The 18,167-nt window shown below is 36.7% G+C and overlaps 1 protein-coding gene across 7 annotated transcripts; it reads right to left on the bottom strand.

Moving 5' to 3' along the window:
- Positions 1 to 271: 271 nt before the first annotated feature.
- Positions 272 to 16,960, bottom strand: LOC128509865 (spermatid perinuclear RNA-binding protein-like). Of its 7 annotated transcripts, XM_053481727.1 has the most exons (18): positions 16,794 to 16,960; positions 16,065 to 16,121; positions 14,893 to 15,015; positions 14,578 to 14,780; positions 14,311 to 14,470; positions 13,726 to 13,870; positions 12,663 to 12,757; positions 12,270 to 12,365; positions 11,930 to 12,041; positions 11,759 to 11,856; positions 11,560 to 11,665; positions 11,413 to 11,478; positions 11,193 to 11,305; positions 9,399 to 9,533; positions 8,476 to 8,616; positions 8,292 to 8,397; positions 8,121 to 8,165; positions 272 to 972 (listed from the first exon to the last, which is right to left on the bottom strand). In XM_053481727.1, exons 3-18 carry the CDS (start codon positions 14,911 to 14,913, stop codon positions 872 to 874), a joined length of 1,743 nt encoding a protein of 580 aa, XP_053337702.1. In that variant the 5' UTR covers positions 14,914 to 15,015; positions 16,065 to 16,121; positions 16,794 to 16,960; the 3' UTR covers positions 272 to 871. The 7 variants fall into 7 exon arrangements, with proteins under 7 accessions (XP_053337702.1, XP_053337701.1, XP_053337700.1 ...); XM_053481726.1 differs by lacking the exon at positions 16,065 to 16,121 and having other exon boundaries at positions 14,893 to 15,037; XM_053481725.1 differs by lacking the exon at positions 16,065 to 16,121.
- Between the last annotated feature and the right edge of the window lie 1,207 nt (positions 16,961 to 18,167).

Raw genomic sequence — 18,167 nt, 5'->3', positions numbered from 1 at the left:
ATGCTAGTCTTATATAATCGTACAGTACACCTCCTCCCCCACTCTATTTTGCCTAAAAATATAAGACTCCACACACCTGACTCATAAATCACTCACATCCCCCTGCCCTGCAGTTGCATCAAAAAGATCATGCCGTATCTAAAAGCAACCTTGCCAGGTCACAGACTAATAAATAGAATGGATTAGAATAAAGCAGACCAGGTTAGGGTTTTATAGGTCTCATGACAAAATCAAAGTTGAGAACAATGATAATGAAATTTTAATGCTGTAGTACAGTTATTACATGAATATAGTAGTTACATAAACACATCCACTAACTCACATAACATATTTCAACCACAATTCGATCATCATAGAAATATCTGTACAGCCTTTATTTTAAAATTCGGTATGTGTATGTAACTATTTGCATTTACGTGCATACCTTTAGCTTATAACATGGTGTTGGATTAAGTACCACATTATGAACAAAAGAACGAATCACTACGCACCCCATGTGATAACATTTTATCCTAGTATAAATACAATCTTATTCATTTCAAATACAAATATACAATAGATTTTGGACTTTCAGCATTATGGAATTTTGTCTGTTACCTATGAGCAGTGCATCTAATTCATTATTGCTAATAGCCCTGATAAAATATTGCTTAATGTGAAAATCTATTTACAAAGACCAAATAAATGTACGTAGCATAAATGCAAACATACATTTAAGTATTAAGTCTCCTTGAGTTTAACGGAGGATATATCTGATCCATGCTAAAACAAGGAATGTTTCCTCAGTGCCAGAAAATGACCCTGTCTCAAGTAAAAATGATAGGGAGTCCGGTGAGGCCACACACAGCTACGGACCACTTCAAACAGAACATTAAATATAAAACTCAGGACAGAAATCCTGTGCGCCAAGATGAAGAAAAACAGGAGTGATGGTCTGCGGAGGGCAAACGGGACTGTCAAAATATAAAGCACCTGCAGAGAGGGGGAAGAATGTTAGAGAGTGAGAGAGAGAGCGAACAGCTACATATGTCAACTGATTTGGTGTGTGTATTTATATATATATATATATATATATATACATACACACACACACACACACACACAAGCACAGTATATATACAGTTTGTGTAAATAAAACTGTAAAATAAAAGTCCATATAAACACCTCTCCAAAAGTATTGGAACACCAAGGCCAACTCTATTGTTTATCCTATATACACTGAAGACATTTGGGATTTAAGATTAAATAATATATACATATGAGATAATGGATAAAATTTTATTTATTATTTTCTCATATTTACATCTAGATGTGTTAAACGGCTTCAAAGATGCAACATTTTGTTTAACCCTACCTATTTTAAAGTAAGCAAAAACATAAGAACTGACTGACAGATGTTTCCTAGGTTAAATATAAATGTTGTGTATAAACATAGTGTAAAAATATATATTTATTTATAGTCACTTATTTGTATCATGTAAGTGATAAGGGATCTCTGGATAAGGGAGTCTGAGAAAATGCTGTGAATGTAAATGTACTGTAAATGTTTCTTGTTTCTCATATTTGCCCTGTTAGAAAGATCATTTAAACAGTTAACACAAGTTTCCCCGTAAGAGTTCCATTCCAGAAGCTGGTTCGTAAGTCAGATTTGTTCGTAAGTCAGACAAAGTAAGTCTTCTACGCTTTGACATTTAGTTGGTTTAGTTGGACAGTTAGTTTGTGTGAGAGAAGAGGATGCCGAGTTGGGTTAGATGGAGGCAAATGATTCGCTGTGGCGACCCCTGAAAGGGAACACCCGAAAGACAAAGAAGAAGAAGTGAAATGTTGTCTCTGTGCCTTTAAATAATGAGGGTAATGCAGGATGCCATTTTGTCTCAGAATGAATTTTCTCATAATAAATAATAGAAACTCCAATAATCCGTTCCACAACCATAAAATCATAAAAATGATTAATATGAAAATATAAAATAAAAATAAAACAAATTAACCTGCACTTTACCTTTAAAAAGAATCACCCCCGACAGGAGAGGAGGAGAATGTTTATTGTGTAGGACAACTTTTGCACACACAAAGATGCACACACGAGATTTAATTAGACTGCAAACTAAGTTATTCACAATGCAAGGTTTGTAAAATATAACAGCGTTGTCTCTGCGCCTTTACATCGCGAGGGGAACCCCAGACGCCATTCTGCCAGCTGTTTTCCACTTTCTTGGACAGTGAACTCTGTTTTGTTGAGGATCTTATGAAATTAGGATTATTTAACCATGAGGACAGCTTTACAGGACAGCCATTTTCTAACATCTTGCTCCCCGACTGATTTATTGAAACCGGTGAGGCCGACTAAGTTCTCTCGCACTCCTACGTGCACACACATACAATATACCAGACTTTAGTTATTTTATACACTCACTTACACACTGAACATATTGTATATACTTGTAAACATTGGTATCTGGTGCGCTGCCATGTCTATTTTTGAACAATACATGTAAGCTGCTTTTGCGATTTGTTCGCATCTACGTAATGTTCATAGGCCGTGGTCCATTTGCATCTCCACAAATTTGGAACTCGAATGTTCGTAAGTTGGGGACTACCCGCATTTCTAAATGTCTTATCTTATTTTAAGGGGTGAGTTAGGTCCTGCATTTGCTGTTAAAAAGGATATATCAATATGTGGCCACAAGAGCTCTTAAATGGAGAATTCTGAAAAAAGAGGGAAAACTGGTCAGAGTTATTGCACAAAACATTGAGCATAGGCAACCAGACATTAGTCAGTCAAGTAAAGCCCCACCAGTGCATGACAGAAAAATTGTAAGAGCGATGAATAAAACCCACAATCAACCTCCACAGAGCAGGGGTAAAGGTATTTGTGAGAGGCATATCTTTTTTACTTCTCTAGTGCCTGTAATACAATACAGCCAACATTACCGCAGGGAACCTGGAATAGGTGGGAGTGGACAGAAAACTGCACACTGACTGCATGGACCATCAACTACCTCACCAACAGACTACAGTATGTAAAGCTGCGTAACTCAAATATTGACCTAAACAATGAACTGGACTGGTCAGATAATACAGATTCCCTGTACAAGAAGGGCCAAAGTCACCTTTACTTGCCAAGAAGACTGATATCCTTTTTAGTATGCAGGACTTTATTAAAAACTATTTAATGATACAGTGGTGAAATATGACAGCAGAAATATAGTGGCCATACCAGAAGGTGCGATCAGCACTCTTCAGCAGTAAGAATCAGAAAGCCACATTGGAATTTGCAAAAGACGTACAGGGACAACTTCAAATAGTTCTTAAACCAAGATTAACCTTTACCAAGTGATGGGAAGTTCAAAGTATGAAGAAAGATCTGCTTATGACCCAAAACATATAAGCTGATCATCTGTAAAGCATGGTGGAGATACCGTCATTGCTTGGCCTTGGCTACATCTGGAATGGACCCACTAGTCTTTATTGATGATGTTGATTGATTGATGATAACTTACAAGAGTATCAGAAGAATGAAGTTCATATTAACATTCGCTCTGCCAATTTACAGTGAAAGCTGTAAAACCAATCTACCTAAGGAACATCATCTTGCAGCAAGACAACACACTGACTACACAACAAATTACTTTTACATGTATTTTACATCCTGAAATAAAAAAGGAGAAACCCTTCATCACCCCCAAAACAACGCAGATAAAAGCTGGAAAAGCATCACACAAGAATAATGCAACATTTGGAAACAACTAAAGGTATTGCAACTGTTAAGATTGTCTGTTACTATAATTTTGTTCACCTAAAAGACATATTCTAGGTTGTTTTACATCTAAATGGAAATATCAGGCTAAAATTCTGATCTTTGTAATTAGATCTGATCTTCATATATCATCATTCATACATCAGTAAATGTATTCAGAAAAAAATTGTTCCTGCCATACAGTATATAGATACACACATATTGTATGCACACATATTACTCTATATGTTCATTCTTACATGGGCTCAAATGAAACAGGACATCAAATTAGAAAATACATTTTATTAATTTGATCAATGTTTTTTTTAATGAAATTAACAATGAACAAAAGGTTTAAACTCTCACAATTAGACTTTTTTAAAATTACAGGCCTAGAAATAGGGGCGAAAGCAGCGGAAGGGAGGAGGAAAGACATAACGTGGAGGGAGCAGGGGTCGAACAGGGAACATGCAGGGTACAATTCTACGCCCTACAAAAAAGAAAAATAGATCAATAAAACAATAGAACAATAAAAGATTGACAAGGGACTGAGAATGGGGATGAGTGAGACTTAGTAACAACTGATCAGAAGAGACTATTCAATATCATAAGAGGAAAATATACTAAACCGAATGCATTTTGTAATGTTTTTATCCTTCTATATCCATGCATTTCAACTGAAATTTAAATGGTTTCTAGTATAAGCTGTACACAGAGGCATCAAATACACCAAAATACCTGGGGGTCCCACTGGAATCCGTTGTGGGACTGAGCGTTGATGCAACCTTATTATTACCGTACAATCTTATTAGACCTGTATGCTTTAATACTGTATGTTACTAAAACATTACACCAGCAAGAGAAAAGGGATTGTGGAGAAATTTAATGAGAGAAAAAAAAATCTGCTTTGGTCAGAATATCAAGAAAGCACAGAGCTACAAGGACCTGTGTGAAAAGCTTAGGTTTGACAAGAATATGGACAGTTTGTACACAGACACAGACAAATTCAGCCTCTATGGACACAGTAAGAGCCTGCTGTGTCAAGTCTTAGTTATTTTCTAGGCTGCTGTGTGCTATGGCAACATCACTACAAAGGACAACAACAAACTCAAGCAAATAAAAAGTCATGGCCTCCAGACTGGACTGAGTGGAGATGGTAGTGGACCGTAGGATACTGTCTAAGCTCATGATCATAATAAGCAATCACACACACATACCCGCTCTCTCTGACAATTACTGCACAAGAGAAGCACACTGAGCGAGAGGTTACTTCCTACCTTAGACCAGTAAAGAGTGCCTTCACAGTTCCTTTCTCTCTTCAGCCATCAGACTGTATATATAGCTCCACACATAAATTCTCCTGAGAAAGCACATTGATTTTTCTGCGCTAGCTCTTGAAGAATAAACATCATGCTTATATATTGAACTCAATCCAATGGTGCACAATGATTTTTTGGGGGTTACTGTTATTACTTGCATATGGGTATAGCAAGTCTGTGTTATATACTGTATATACATATACATTGATTAGCCATAACATTAAGCCCAATATTGTGCAAGTTCCCCCTGTGCCATCAAAACAGCTCTGAAGTCTTGATGCATGACTTCACAAGCCCTCTCAATGTGTGCTGTTGTGCCTGGCATCAGGAAATTAGCTTCAGATCCTTTAAGTGCTGTAAGTAGCAATGCAGGGCCTCCATCGATCAGATTTGACTGTCCATCGGATTGAATTGGGATTTTAGATCCAAGATCAACATCCTTGAACTCCTTGCCTGCTAAGCCCCATATACAGAAAGCTGTGATATACTGAGTGCTCTGATAAGTTTCTATCATAACAGCATTTATTATTATTATTATTTTTTTTTAGCAATTTATACTACATTCGCAAGACAGGCTGCCCTTTGTTCCTCATAGGCATAAATGAACTTTGGGTGCCCATGATCCTGTCACCAGTTCACTTATACAGTATATAATTGATAATCAGTGTTAATGTAATGGCAGATCAGTGTATATCTTCTAGCCCATTTTGCTAATCATCTACTAGGTGTCCACATATTTAGTAGAAATTAACAAAGCTTTGATCCAACCATGAGAATGATTTCATTATGTTGGTATTTTGTCAAAGTTCTTCAAACCTTCCTTAAAGCTGGCTGAAAAATATACATACCAACTAAATATGAAACTTCAAAATAAATTTTGCAAAAAAAAAAGTACCACACACATAAACCACACTTTTGGGATACACTGTTTATCCAATATAATTAATTACTACAGTTTTATATACTGAGTAATATATATAAATTTTGTCTGCTTATATTCGATCTCATTTTGCACATAATATATACTGTAAACTGTATATTCACTCTAGCATGGTACATTTGTATAGCTGTTTATCTTGATGTATTTTATTTAAATACTCTGCTGCAGCTATATTTTCTTGTCTTACATTCTCTATTGCATCTTGTCTACAGCTGTAACACTGGAATTTCTGACTTTCTAATGTTTTATTTACAATGTAAGTAAACAAATGGGAAAGCAAAAAGTGATGGGATGAGTAAAATTTATACTAAATACACCCAGTGGGTCTGCAGAAGAATCATACAACTCTCAGATAACTTTGGAATACATTTTTGCATGGAATGAAGATTGTGGGTTTTGACCACAATTATTTATCATACTCTCTTACCTTCATTTTAAATATTTAAACATTTTAAAACCTCCTGTTTATTTCTCATTTTCCCTTGGTTTTAGTTCAGCCTATTGAAATCCAATTATTTTTTAATTAACCTAAATTAATGCTTACAATAAAGGTGATGTTATTTCCAAAACTAACCTTCTTAACAGTGCTTTAAATTGATTTCTTGATGTAGTGAATTACGATGAGGATCTGTTTTTGATGGTGACCTCAACACACTTCTGTCTTCCACAAATGTACCATTTCCTTGGTTCAGTCTACTAAAGTACTATTTGGATCAGCAAGTTAATGCTCTTGTGGTTAAATCTTTCCCTCAAACCTGTGAAGTGTTAATAAATGAAGAGTATTCCATCGCATCAACGAATCTAACAATCAAGTCTCAAAGAGTTCAATTCTTAACATTTCACATGTAAAAAAAAATAATAATCTAATTTACCAGCACTGGCAACTGTACATCACTAAAAACATGCTTTGACCTTCTGGAATTTGTCAGTGGGTGGCTATTCTGATTAATAGCAGAAACCAGCCACCTCAGACAAGCTACACTAGATCTCCCTCTTTGATTGAGTGCTTGTTCTTTGCTTGGCTAAACATAGACACGCCTTCTGCAAGTGTTTCCTTTGAGAATCTCCAGCCCAAGGCTGATGATGTGCTGCTGTTTTCAGTGAGCTAATGCATGCATGCATATAAAAAATCTGAGACAAAAGCATAATCTAGTAGATATGAATGAAAATACATTATACATATTGTGCTCCCATAAGCAACATGGGAAATTGTATGTCTGATTCCTAGGGGAATTTCCACACACTATAAACTCGATTATCAGCCTGGTATGTTTTCAAGGCCAATTTTAGCACTGTTACAATTAAGAATCATTTTTATCAGTATTTTATCAAGAATTTTCATTTCAAGTGAATGTGTCTTCACTAAACTCTCTGCAATTTTGAGAGGAACAGAAGCCATCTCACTGGAGAGCATGCTGAGCAACTAAGCTCCTAGTTGAGACTTATATTTCAGGTCTTCTGTAAAAATTTCATTACTTTACTGCAGATGGCAGGATAGCTTAGTGGTTAGCGCTGTCGCCCTGCGTCGTCCGGGTTCAATTCCCGCCTCTGTGTGCAAGGAGTTTGCATGTTCTCCCCGTGCCTGGTGAGTTTCCTCTGGATATGCAGATTAAGCTAACTGGCATTCTAAATTACCTGTAGTGTGTATGTGTGTGCCCTGCAGTGGATTGGCACCCTGTCCAGGGTGTACCCTGCCTCCAGGCCCCCGTGACCCTTTACACAGGATCAAGTGGTATAGACAATGAGTGAGAAATGCTGCTGGGAGCTCCCTTCAGCTTCCCTATTAAAAGGTTCTCCTTAATTTGAACACATGCTTAAAGGCATCTCAAAAATATTTTGTGCTGGAGTTTATGCCATTTAAAATTTTAACACCGAGATTTCCATATAAGAATGCAAATCATTACTAATAATCAGTATCCTAATCAATCGTCTCTTACTGTAAACTTGATTTAATATTCTTTCTCAAATGTTTCACCCATCAGTTTAGTGCCCTTTGTTGAGAAAAAGTGATCAAGACAAATTATAAGAAAAAACACAAAGAAAATAAAGGGAAACTGTCATGCTAGTGCACAATGGGGTATTTAACAAGCTAGTGCTCTATGGAGTTATTAAACAAGAGGCCTACCGTGTGGTGGAGGAACCACTGGACCATAACCATAAGGGGTAAAGCCTGCAAACACACACACACACACACACACACACACACAATACTACATGTGTGCTCAAAAAAAAAATCATTATAACTCACATTACATAAAGGAAACAAATTACATGAAAAGATTGTGAAAATACATACCTGGTGTGAAATATGCAGGAGCTGGAGGAAAAATAGGAAGCAGTGGCCTGGGCATTGTAACGCTCCTCTTCAATCTGGGAAGCCCATTTACAGCAGATGAACTCATCTATGAAAAAGACACAGTGCTGGCATATACGATCAATACACACTAAAAGGTAAGGGAGATGTATTTGCCTGAACTTACTTTTGTGTATGGCTTCTTCCTCTTGTTGCTGTTTGCATTGTGTGATGAAAAGAGCCTTTCTATTGCTGCCAAGGCTGCATTCGCTTTCGCTACCCTTTTATTAGGCCCGCATCCTCTGAACCTCAGTCCATCCACTTCCACCTGATATACAGCAATAAAATAAAAGTACAAGACCAGCACTTTAGAGTGTACAACACATAAAAAGATGGACAGGTCAGGATACATCCCTTTGAAAACTCAGTTAGGAGTAAATGGAATTCCATGTAGACCGATTACAAGCTCTGTATGTGTCTTATAGTGCCAAGTCAAAGTAACAGGGGTTTCACCCAAGGGGCTTAATCAAGGGTAGTGATTGGGTTACCCGAAGTGTTCATGTTTATATAAATTACATTACTAGACACGCTAAGGATATATTGTATGCTAACATTTGCTAAAATTAGACAAGTGTATAGTTAATAGTATTTAACTATGTAGAATTATTAAGGATGCTACCAAATAAATAAAGTGAATTCAGGATGACAGTTTTGGAAAATTTTACTGTTTATTGCACATTACAGGAAAAATAACAATTTTGTGGGGAATTTTATTCATTTTTTAATCTAAAAATAAACAGAACTATATACCCCAAAGGTATTTGGATAGTGACAAACTTTCAGAATTTTGCCTTTGTACACCACCACAAAGGATTTGAAATGAAGCAATCAAGATATAATTAAGGTTTAGAATTTAAGCTTTATGTCAAAGGGTTTTAGCCATTTACAGCCATTTTTAAAAAAGTCTCTCTTATTTTCAACAGCACAAAATTAACTGGACAATTGACCAATAAGCAGTTTAATGTGAAATTGTTGCCCGTTTTTTTTTTGTTTGTTTTTTATTGTTTGTTTTTTTAGAATTTTATCTCATAAATTTCTCAATAAATTTACCTCAATAATGAAGCGTTGTTGTTGGTTCTCTCCGTTTTCAGTGATGAGGTTATACGATAGGCCTCTCCTTTTCTCATTTAGCTCCATTACTGGGTTTTTGCCCCTGGCTGTGAGAACAGGGCCCTGAACCTTGACCTGAAACCCAGAACAAATCTTATAACACTCATGACATGCTATGAAAAATAAAACTATTCAAAACTATACAAATTGATCCAACCATGCTATCTAATGCAAAGCACATTGTAAATATAAGTACAATTAAATGTAATTTGTAAAATTAATTATAGCAATAGACTGCCTAACAATGACAATTCTCACAAAGCAGATTTAAAGAAACATGTTGTATTATTGAGTGTTTCACCTAGGTAATCTTTCAGGCACAGTAGCAACAGGATGAAGGAGACTTTTTGTGTAAATTTTTTTGTCATTTATTTTTAGCAAAACACAAATAATTGGTTGGTAATTTCCATAAGTGTACTAGAGTTGTGCTGATTTAGAGAGGTCAAGCCCTTTATTATTTCAAAAGCACCTTGTCTACTGCCTGACTATGCATACAAAATTATGATTATACAAAAATGTACATTTTTATATTCTATGGATTTACAAGGGAGTAACTGTAATAACGGCCAATACAGTACCAGTCAAAAGTTTGGACAGAGGCTTGGATTTATTCTCTACATTCTATAAAGAAAAACGCTCATTTTAGCATCAAAAATCATCAGCCTAAAAATTTTTTTTTTTTAAATCACCAATTAACAGCACCCTTAGATTAGAGCCATTATGAAGGCTTTACAGAGCGTAAGGAGCAGACACAGATTTCAATATCAGATGTTCAAAGGAAATTAGTGCATCTTTTGGATACATTACCTTTAGCATTGTTTTACAATGTCTAAAGAAATACAATTTTTTTTTAAAAGTCCATGGAATTAGAAGGTGTGTCCAACCTTTTTTCATGTATTTTTTTTTAGTGCATTACAGGCCAAGCACGGAGCAGTGGTAGACATTTTGTGTTCTAAAAAGTTACATGAATAAAATAATCTTTAATTACTTACGTACAATATAAACCAAGCAATGTAACTAAGAACTAACTAATTTGCTGCTTATAATTAAATTTGTGACTTATTTGTAAGACACTAGACAGGCTTTTATTTAGACACGCTGATGGGATGCATGTCGCTATACTTGTTCCGTACAATACTTTATGTATTCTAATAAAAAAAAACATTTTCTTTACTTTTCTGTGTTCTCTTTTAAAACACACAGTGATAATGTTTTTACATTACATATGTAAAGTATGAATAAGGGTAGTCCGGTTATTTTCCTATTCATTCTTAGGTAAGAAACATTGAATATTAAGCGAACATCAAGTGCTTATCCAATTTAACTCCAGTGAGCTGAGCCATTAGTAAGCATTTGCCCAAGATAGCAAGTTAGCTTACAGTGCCAAAAAATGTCTCGATATGGAATTGTAGCTGTAGATTTATTCTGACAGTAATAAACATTGACTACACAAACCAGTTCTCCATGACACAAAATTCATTACTTATACATTAACTGTGGAGGACAGCATTCAATACTTGTTATTGAGGAGAATAAGTTCAGTGTTAAGTTAGCTAATCTCGCAAAAAAACATCTATACACACTTTTAGCTCTAGTCCACCACTAAAAATCATCTTGCCATCTTGTGGTGTTCTTTGGTATTACAAATTTTGTAATGTTCATTTTGTAACTGTTACAGTATATTGGATGGTAGTAGATTAGAAAAAAAGAAAAAGACCTAAAAGTGCGTTTTACCTTGGTTGATGAAGAGCTGTGTTTATTCCCCGAGCTTTTGGATAGAGTTTCAACTTTTCTTTTACAATCTGATTTGCCATCTGATGTTAATAAGCCTGCAACGGGACCTGAGACTAATCACCATTGCAAGGACTGATGAAGTCTTATATGGACAACTCAAACAATCGTCTTTAAAATGTAAAAAAAAAATAACATAAGCACTTAAAATTATTATGCTTACGGATGTTTTTGCATTTAAGTTCATCTGCAGTTTCATCTTCGTGGAGTCTTTTCTGAGACATCCCTGCTGCAAAGCAAATCCAATTTCAAACACGTCTACGCCAAATATGTTAAAGATATTATACTAATTATGTCCACAAAAACCAACCTTCTCCACAAGAAAGTTTTGGTTCCACTGCAGGTTTTGCTGTAGGAAGAGGATCTACCTCTAAGAACCTGTGGATCTGTCCAAAGGCTAGAAGCCTTAGCGCATGCTAAAAATATATAAAACACTTGTTTATTTTTGTTTTAACCATTTTATGTAATTTTGCCACAAGACATCTTTGTCCAAATGAGATAATTTCAACCTGTGCAGTGTGGGTAAGAAGTTCAGCCTGATCATTTGTCATAGTTGACAATGTATCTACATCTTCTTTTTCACATGGATCATGTAGTCCAGGTCCACCTGAAAAAAATGTGTAGTTATGATTCCTATTTAAGACATTATTCCAGATAATAGATAGTTTTAGGGAACTTACCTGGAAGAAAGATGCCTGAGGAAATGCATTCCAAGACCCGCCTCAGAGTTTCACTTGGCCCCAGTGGCCTATAACTCGTGGCAAAGGCTTTTTCACATATCAGCTCAACTGGCTGGATAGGCACAATATATAAAGTTTATCAGAAAAAAAAAAACATTCATGAGTTTAAAAGAAACTCAAACGATGCAGATCCTAACACTAACCCCTGAGGTTTCTCACAACAGAATACAAATACTTTTTAATTTCAAATCTAATTAAATTTCACATTGTGTTAATCACATAAATCTTTAAGAAATCAGTGACACAGTAATGATGCTGAATCAACTGTCGCCCAACTCACCCATCCTTTAAGAGGTGCCCAGACAGGCTTTGTGTTGCATATATCCCTGAGGATCCTCAAAACTATGAGACAGGATCTCTTTCCACTGACTCGGACCTAAGGAAGTCAGACCACTTTAGTGAAAAAAAGACATACAAATTTGCAACAAGAGCAACATGTGTCATGCAATTTAGAAGCGTAAAGCAAGGAGGAAAGGTGAGTGCCGGAATAAAGGTCAAAAGTGTTTCAGTCAGTTTGGGTCATTAAGAGGTGGAATGAAAGTTGTCTGATTTTGAGAGCCTGAAAAGACAGTGTTGGATTTCTATTATCAAATTGTTTCAAGCTGTGAATTGACTTTTAATTTAACCATGTCAAAAGGCTAAAACAACCAAATAGTGCAAACTGATGGCCAACCTGGAACCATTTGGCATGGTGCAGAGAGGCCAGAGCAAGCAGGCATCTCTGCTGGTCCAGCAGATCAGACGGATCTTTCACTTTTGTGTTTTCCACTGGTGAGAAGAACAGAACAGGACACACAACAGATTCGCCATGAGCTTTTCTGTCAGAATGAACTGGCAGAAAAGTGCAATACCACAGTTAGGATCCCACTGATCTGACTGAGTTAAAACATGGTGAAGAGTAGTTATTTCATGCCCAAAAAAAAAAAAAAAAGTTTTTTTTGTCATTTTTGCTAACTCAAGATGCAGATCAGAGGCTTGAGCAGTGAGTAAACCAAATGTGTTAAAATAAGCAAGATCTAAAAATACTAGCATGAGCCACTAATCAGAAGCCAGAAAGCTGAACATTACAATGAAGTTTGTCTTACAGCCACATTTCTGTTGACGTAATGTAGGTACAGCATTTTTTCTTGTCATTTGAGTTTGGTCAATTTAGCCGCATGCTGGTATTTTTGTCACATTTGGTCACGTTTATGTCTTCCCAAAAAATTGTCTTGAGAGAACAGATATTCTAACAAGCCCAACTATGGGAGCTCATTATTATAAGCAACAATACAATGCAAGTTCATATCACTAGTGCCCTGTTTAAATAAAAAGGATCTGTGCAATATTAACAAAAACCATATGCAAAAAAAAAAAAAAAAAAGATAAAAAAGGAAATGATCAATGAAGTAAATTCTTCTAAAATATGAGTTAAGAGTCAATTCCATGATGCAAGATTGAGGTGAAAAGAGGGGGAAAAAGGAGGAAAGAAGGAAGCCCGGATCTTAGGGCTCCCCGACAACAACACACCAGATGCTGTGTCAAAAGAAACACGAATCTGGTAGCACCAGGCACGACGCCAAGAGAACTCGGATGTCAAGTTGACTCATCAATAAGCTATATCAACGTTCATAGAAGAATCAATAAATAAAACTGCATAACAGTTTGATCAGTGAATGGTGGTTTCTGTGGGTTGTACTGTATCCGATCCTTTTTATCAAGGCTGCTTACTGTTACATTGCTATACCCGCGGTTACCTTGGTTTTTCTCCAGCTCCTGTTTTTTTGTCTGCATTGAAGTAAGGATGACCCTTAGAGGCAGATCAGGTCTGCTGCTTTGGAACACTAGAATAGCTGCCTCTGGAATGCAGGGCTGCACTGTGTGCTTATCCTCTGACAGTTTCTGTAAAGGAGGAGAGAAAAGACACAGCTACATACTGTGCATCAAAGGTGGCATGGTTACAAAGTTACCTTCTTTAGAAACATATTTGTTTGTGTTGTAATACAAATAACCAACTAAGCTACATTTCACCAAAAGCTGATGGTATTTTCTAAGATAAGCAAGTAAAGCGAAGACGCATAATAGAGATGTAGTTGAATCGAAGCCCAATATAAATGGGGTGGAATTGCAATTAGACCCATTTTCTGCAGCTTAACTACATCCACTGGAGAGTAGCTGATAGCTAATTACTTTTCTGAAGCAAGTTGCATCACTGAAGCATTTCAGGCAGGTTGGTTATTTTGAGAAAGGGCAGCACACCAGCAGTAGTTTCAGTCCAGTTCTAAAGGAAACAAAAGCTTGCAGAGGTCTCAGTGGGAATGCTCTAAATAAAACTAGCAAACCTTTATCTGCAGTGGCAGATTGGTGCAGACTGTGAGAAGCAGATTTTTAGTAGGCTTTTCTCGGCAGAGCAAAACCAGCTCTAGGTCCATCAGACCCTTAATGAGGAGGCCTTTAGCCAGAGATCCAACACGCATGACGCCAATCAGTGGCCCTCCACACCTAAACAAAAATGACTGACATGTTATAAGATCTCAAAACAACCTATTCAATGGGTAAAGATATGACATTATGCAAAGAAAAGTAATGTGATATCTTAATGAGCTAACTTTGGGTTGGGTTCTTCAGGTTCAGTCGATTTGAGAGCAGTGGTCTTGGTGGAATCGATAAGCCAGTCAGAGACATGTTTTAGTCCCCCCTCCACTGCAGACACAAGAGACTGGACAGCCTCCAGCTCTTCTGCTGATGGATACACGGCTGTGTGCTTAGCCATCACATAATGATCATCGTTAGCCAACGATTCAGGAGAGCACTAGACAACACATATACACATAACATGACATATCAAACAATTAACAGTATTACAAATAGATGCAAGCATATTCTTGTTCTGCGCACACAACAAACAAAGACGTGTAACTTACATCACTGCTCTCCTCCATCATGGATTAAACAATGTTGATCAGTGTAAAGCAAAACAAGCCAAAGTCTTCATTTACCAACCGTTCACCTCAATGTCAAACTTCCCTTGAGTGTTTCTGATCCAGCTGGAAAACAGTGAAGACCAACCTGAGAATGACCAAATCCGTACATGCAGATCAACATAAAATGATGAGGCATATTAAGCAAGATCTAAGTTATATTCTGACCAGCTCTGCCAAAACACAGACCGAGTTACTGGAAATTGTAGATCATCTTTGCCAGATGGAAAGTGCTGATAAAATGGAAACAGTTTCTAACTTACTGCTACATTACAGACATGAAACTCACTGTCTATGAGAAATTTTATATTGAAAAAGTATATACACATCTTTTATTTTCATGATCAAACAGTTGAGTGGAAAAAAACTGCTTATCATCTGTTTTATTCAAGATCTAGACAGTAGAAAAGTTTACATGCACACTTTCCTATGTGCAGTATATAACATCTTTTTTCCTGTCCATTTGCATACTTTTTTTCCCAATGAAATCAGAGCATTTCAATGTCAAATAATCTTTATTCTGTTCTTTACCTAAAACATCCAGTGACAACTGATTTAACTTTAAGACATAGAAAAGCAGAGCGTAAGGATTAGTATTGCATAGTATAGCATAAGGTCAGAATTGCACAAAACAAAGAAGTCCAGAATGCAATTTAACCCATGTGTTCTAATAGGATTGATTATATTTAAAAGAAAACGTTATAAAAAGATTAGGATCGCATTTGGACTATTCAAAAGCAAAGGAAAGGCTTGTTACCGTAAACGCATGATAGAATGGTGCTCATTAAATCCTCTGGTTATCACAACCAATATGTTTTTTATGGAATAGGTCATTTCTTTACTGTAGAAACCGTAGACATACGGTTGTAATTTAATAATTTAATGCACATTGTTTTTTATTATTTATTTGCCCTATACCATTTAGGAATATAATAATCCGGTTTAAACGCAACACAGATATGACCTTCAATAACCTGAATTAGACTGAATTAGAATTTCCTAAATATAAAATCTGGTTCTTTGATATAAACCTCTCATTGTTGTTGTATCCTTGTTTGTCTCATTTTCAGTTACATAGTTTTTGTCATTGCGATATACTGTATAACTATACATACTTTTTTCAGCGGGCCCTCACTGCAGTTCTATCCGGGTTACGACCATGATCAGTTATTCTTCAGAAAACAAAACACCAATAAAGCAACAAGAAATTATCCATTACTTATTGGTCAAAGAATTTAATTTTAAAAAGAAAAAGTAAATAAATAAACAAGCAAAGACTTGACCAGCTTGAGATGTGTGTTGATAAAAGGTCAGACCAAGCTGATATTATGAAGAGGAGGATTTTTACCAATCTATTCATTTAATCCTGAACATTCAGTATTAAAGCAAGCTGAGGTCAGATTATAGTATTATACAGAAGCTTGTGTGCCTAAACACAGTGGTGTTGTTTCTTTGGTTATTTTGCTATTGCTTAATACTGTACGCACACCCACAGGTCATATAGCCTATGCACTTAAAAAAATAATAAAAGTTTATGTCACATTCGGATGCTTTTAGAAGCTCTGCAACAGCTCTTCGTTATCTAGCCAGATGAACACACTGGCTTGTATTGGATTTGGATGCAAAAGCACAAAACATGAACCTGGCGATTGAGCAAACGTTTTGCGCACGTTTTAATCCTAAGTTTACCCGCAAACAGTGGCGTTTAGCAAGACGTTGATGAAATACTGCAGCGTTGACTCACAGCCACCGTCAGGAGTTGACAAGTCGACTTACAAACCGCGAACAAACTACAGCAGTGTGAGATGCATTGCTCCTGATCGTTAGCGCAAATACACGCTTACCTGCTGGAATCGGACGTGCTCGCCGCAGGACGCCTGCTCTGTCTTCGTCTGCGGTTCTTCACGTCGGCGTGGATAGTGTCATAAAGATAAAGATCCTCTGCTGAATGCTGATGATGGCAGGCCGGCTGGTGCAGCAGGCTCTGGTGAAGAGTGTGCGCGCGCGCGTGTGTGAGTGTGCGCGCGAGGATGAGATGAGCTGTATGTGCGCGCGCGGGTGGGCGACGATACCGCAGCCGCAGCGCGTGCGTGCATTCACACAAGCAGCGCACACAAGTTTCACGTGTCGCTGCTCGGTGTAACACGAGTCCGACTTGTGCAAAGCACTCGAATAAATGACTCAGGTTCGATAATGTGACTATATATATATATGTATGTGTATTTATTTGTTTCTAATTTCTTCTACAATGCATTTCACTCCACAATACTCTGTAGTGTAAATCAGTGTGCTGCAAATACACCGCCGTGTCTCAGAGTTTCCACATATAAAAAAACGGATAAGTCTAATGGCCTACTGAATATAGCCCTGCTCATGCATTTTTAATTCCTTTCCCGGTGGTAAGACATCCAGCTAGGATTGATTTCACTTCAAGACCAAGTAAAGGAGAGTATAAGGTCAGAATTGTACAAAACAAACAGAAAAGGGCTTTCTTATTTTCTTTTTTTAACTTTAGACGAAGCAAAAAAGAAATAAAATATTACAGTAAATACAGGATAGAATGGTGCTGCTTACACAACCTGTGCTTTCTTTACTCTAGAAATCAGGACATAAGCAAGTAATTTTATGCACGTCTTTATCATTTATTTGGCCTATAATATTTATGATTTTGTTTTTTTTATTCAACACAGATATGACATTTAAAAGTTTTGAAAAATTAAAATAAATCAATGTGCCACAGTGGCTTTGTGGTAACCTCAAACCTCAAATTGCATGTGCTTGGTGGACTTCCTCAGAGTACCCTGGTTTCCTCCCACAGTCCAAAGACATGTTTGGTAATTTTTTGGGGTTTCCAGATTGACTGGGTGTGAGAGTGTACGTGTAATGAGATGGACTGGCACCCAATTCATGATGTACCCAGCCTTGTACCTTAAATTCCCCCCAGACATGATCGATGCTCTCCATTACCCTATGGATAAGCAGAACAGATAATGGATAGATGGAAATGAACTGGAAAAAAACTCTTCTTCGCAAGAAGGAATTAGAGTCTGTCTTGCATTATATCCACCAGATTAAACTGTGATGCTCCGTTCTGCTTTGTTAATCCTTGGGTGTGATAACTCTGTAGTGGTTTCAGGATTTCACACAATAACAAACAGCACTGGCAAGCAAAGTGGCAACATTTTAACACAAAGTTTCTTGGTTCTTCTGTTAAATGT

This window comes from Clarias gariepinus, chromosome 21 (assembly GCF_024256425.1).
Source record: "Clarias gariepinus isolate MV-2021 ecotype Netherlands chromosome 21, CGAR_prim_01v2, whole genome shotgun sequence".
In the NCBI taxonomy this organism is placed as follows: Eukaryota; Metazoa; Chordata; class Actinopteri; order Siluriformes; family Clariidae; genus Clarias; species Clarias gariepinus.
This window is presented reverse-complemented; position numbering and strand designations above follow the sequence as displayed.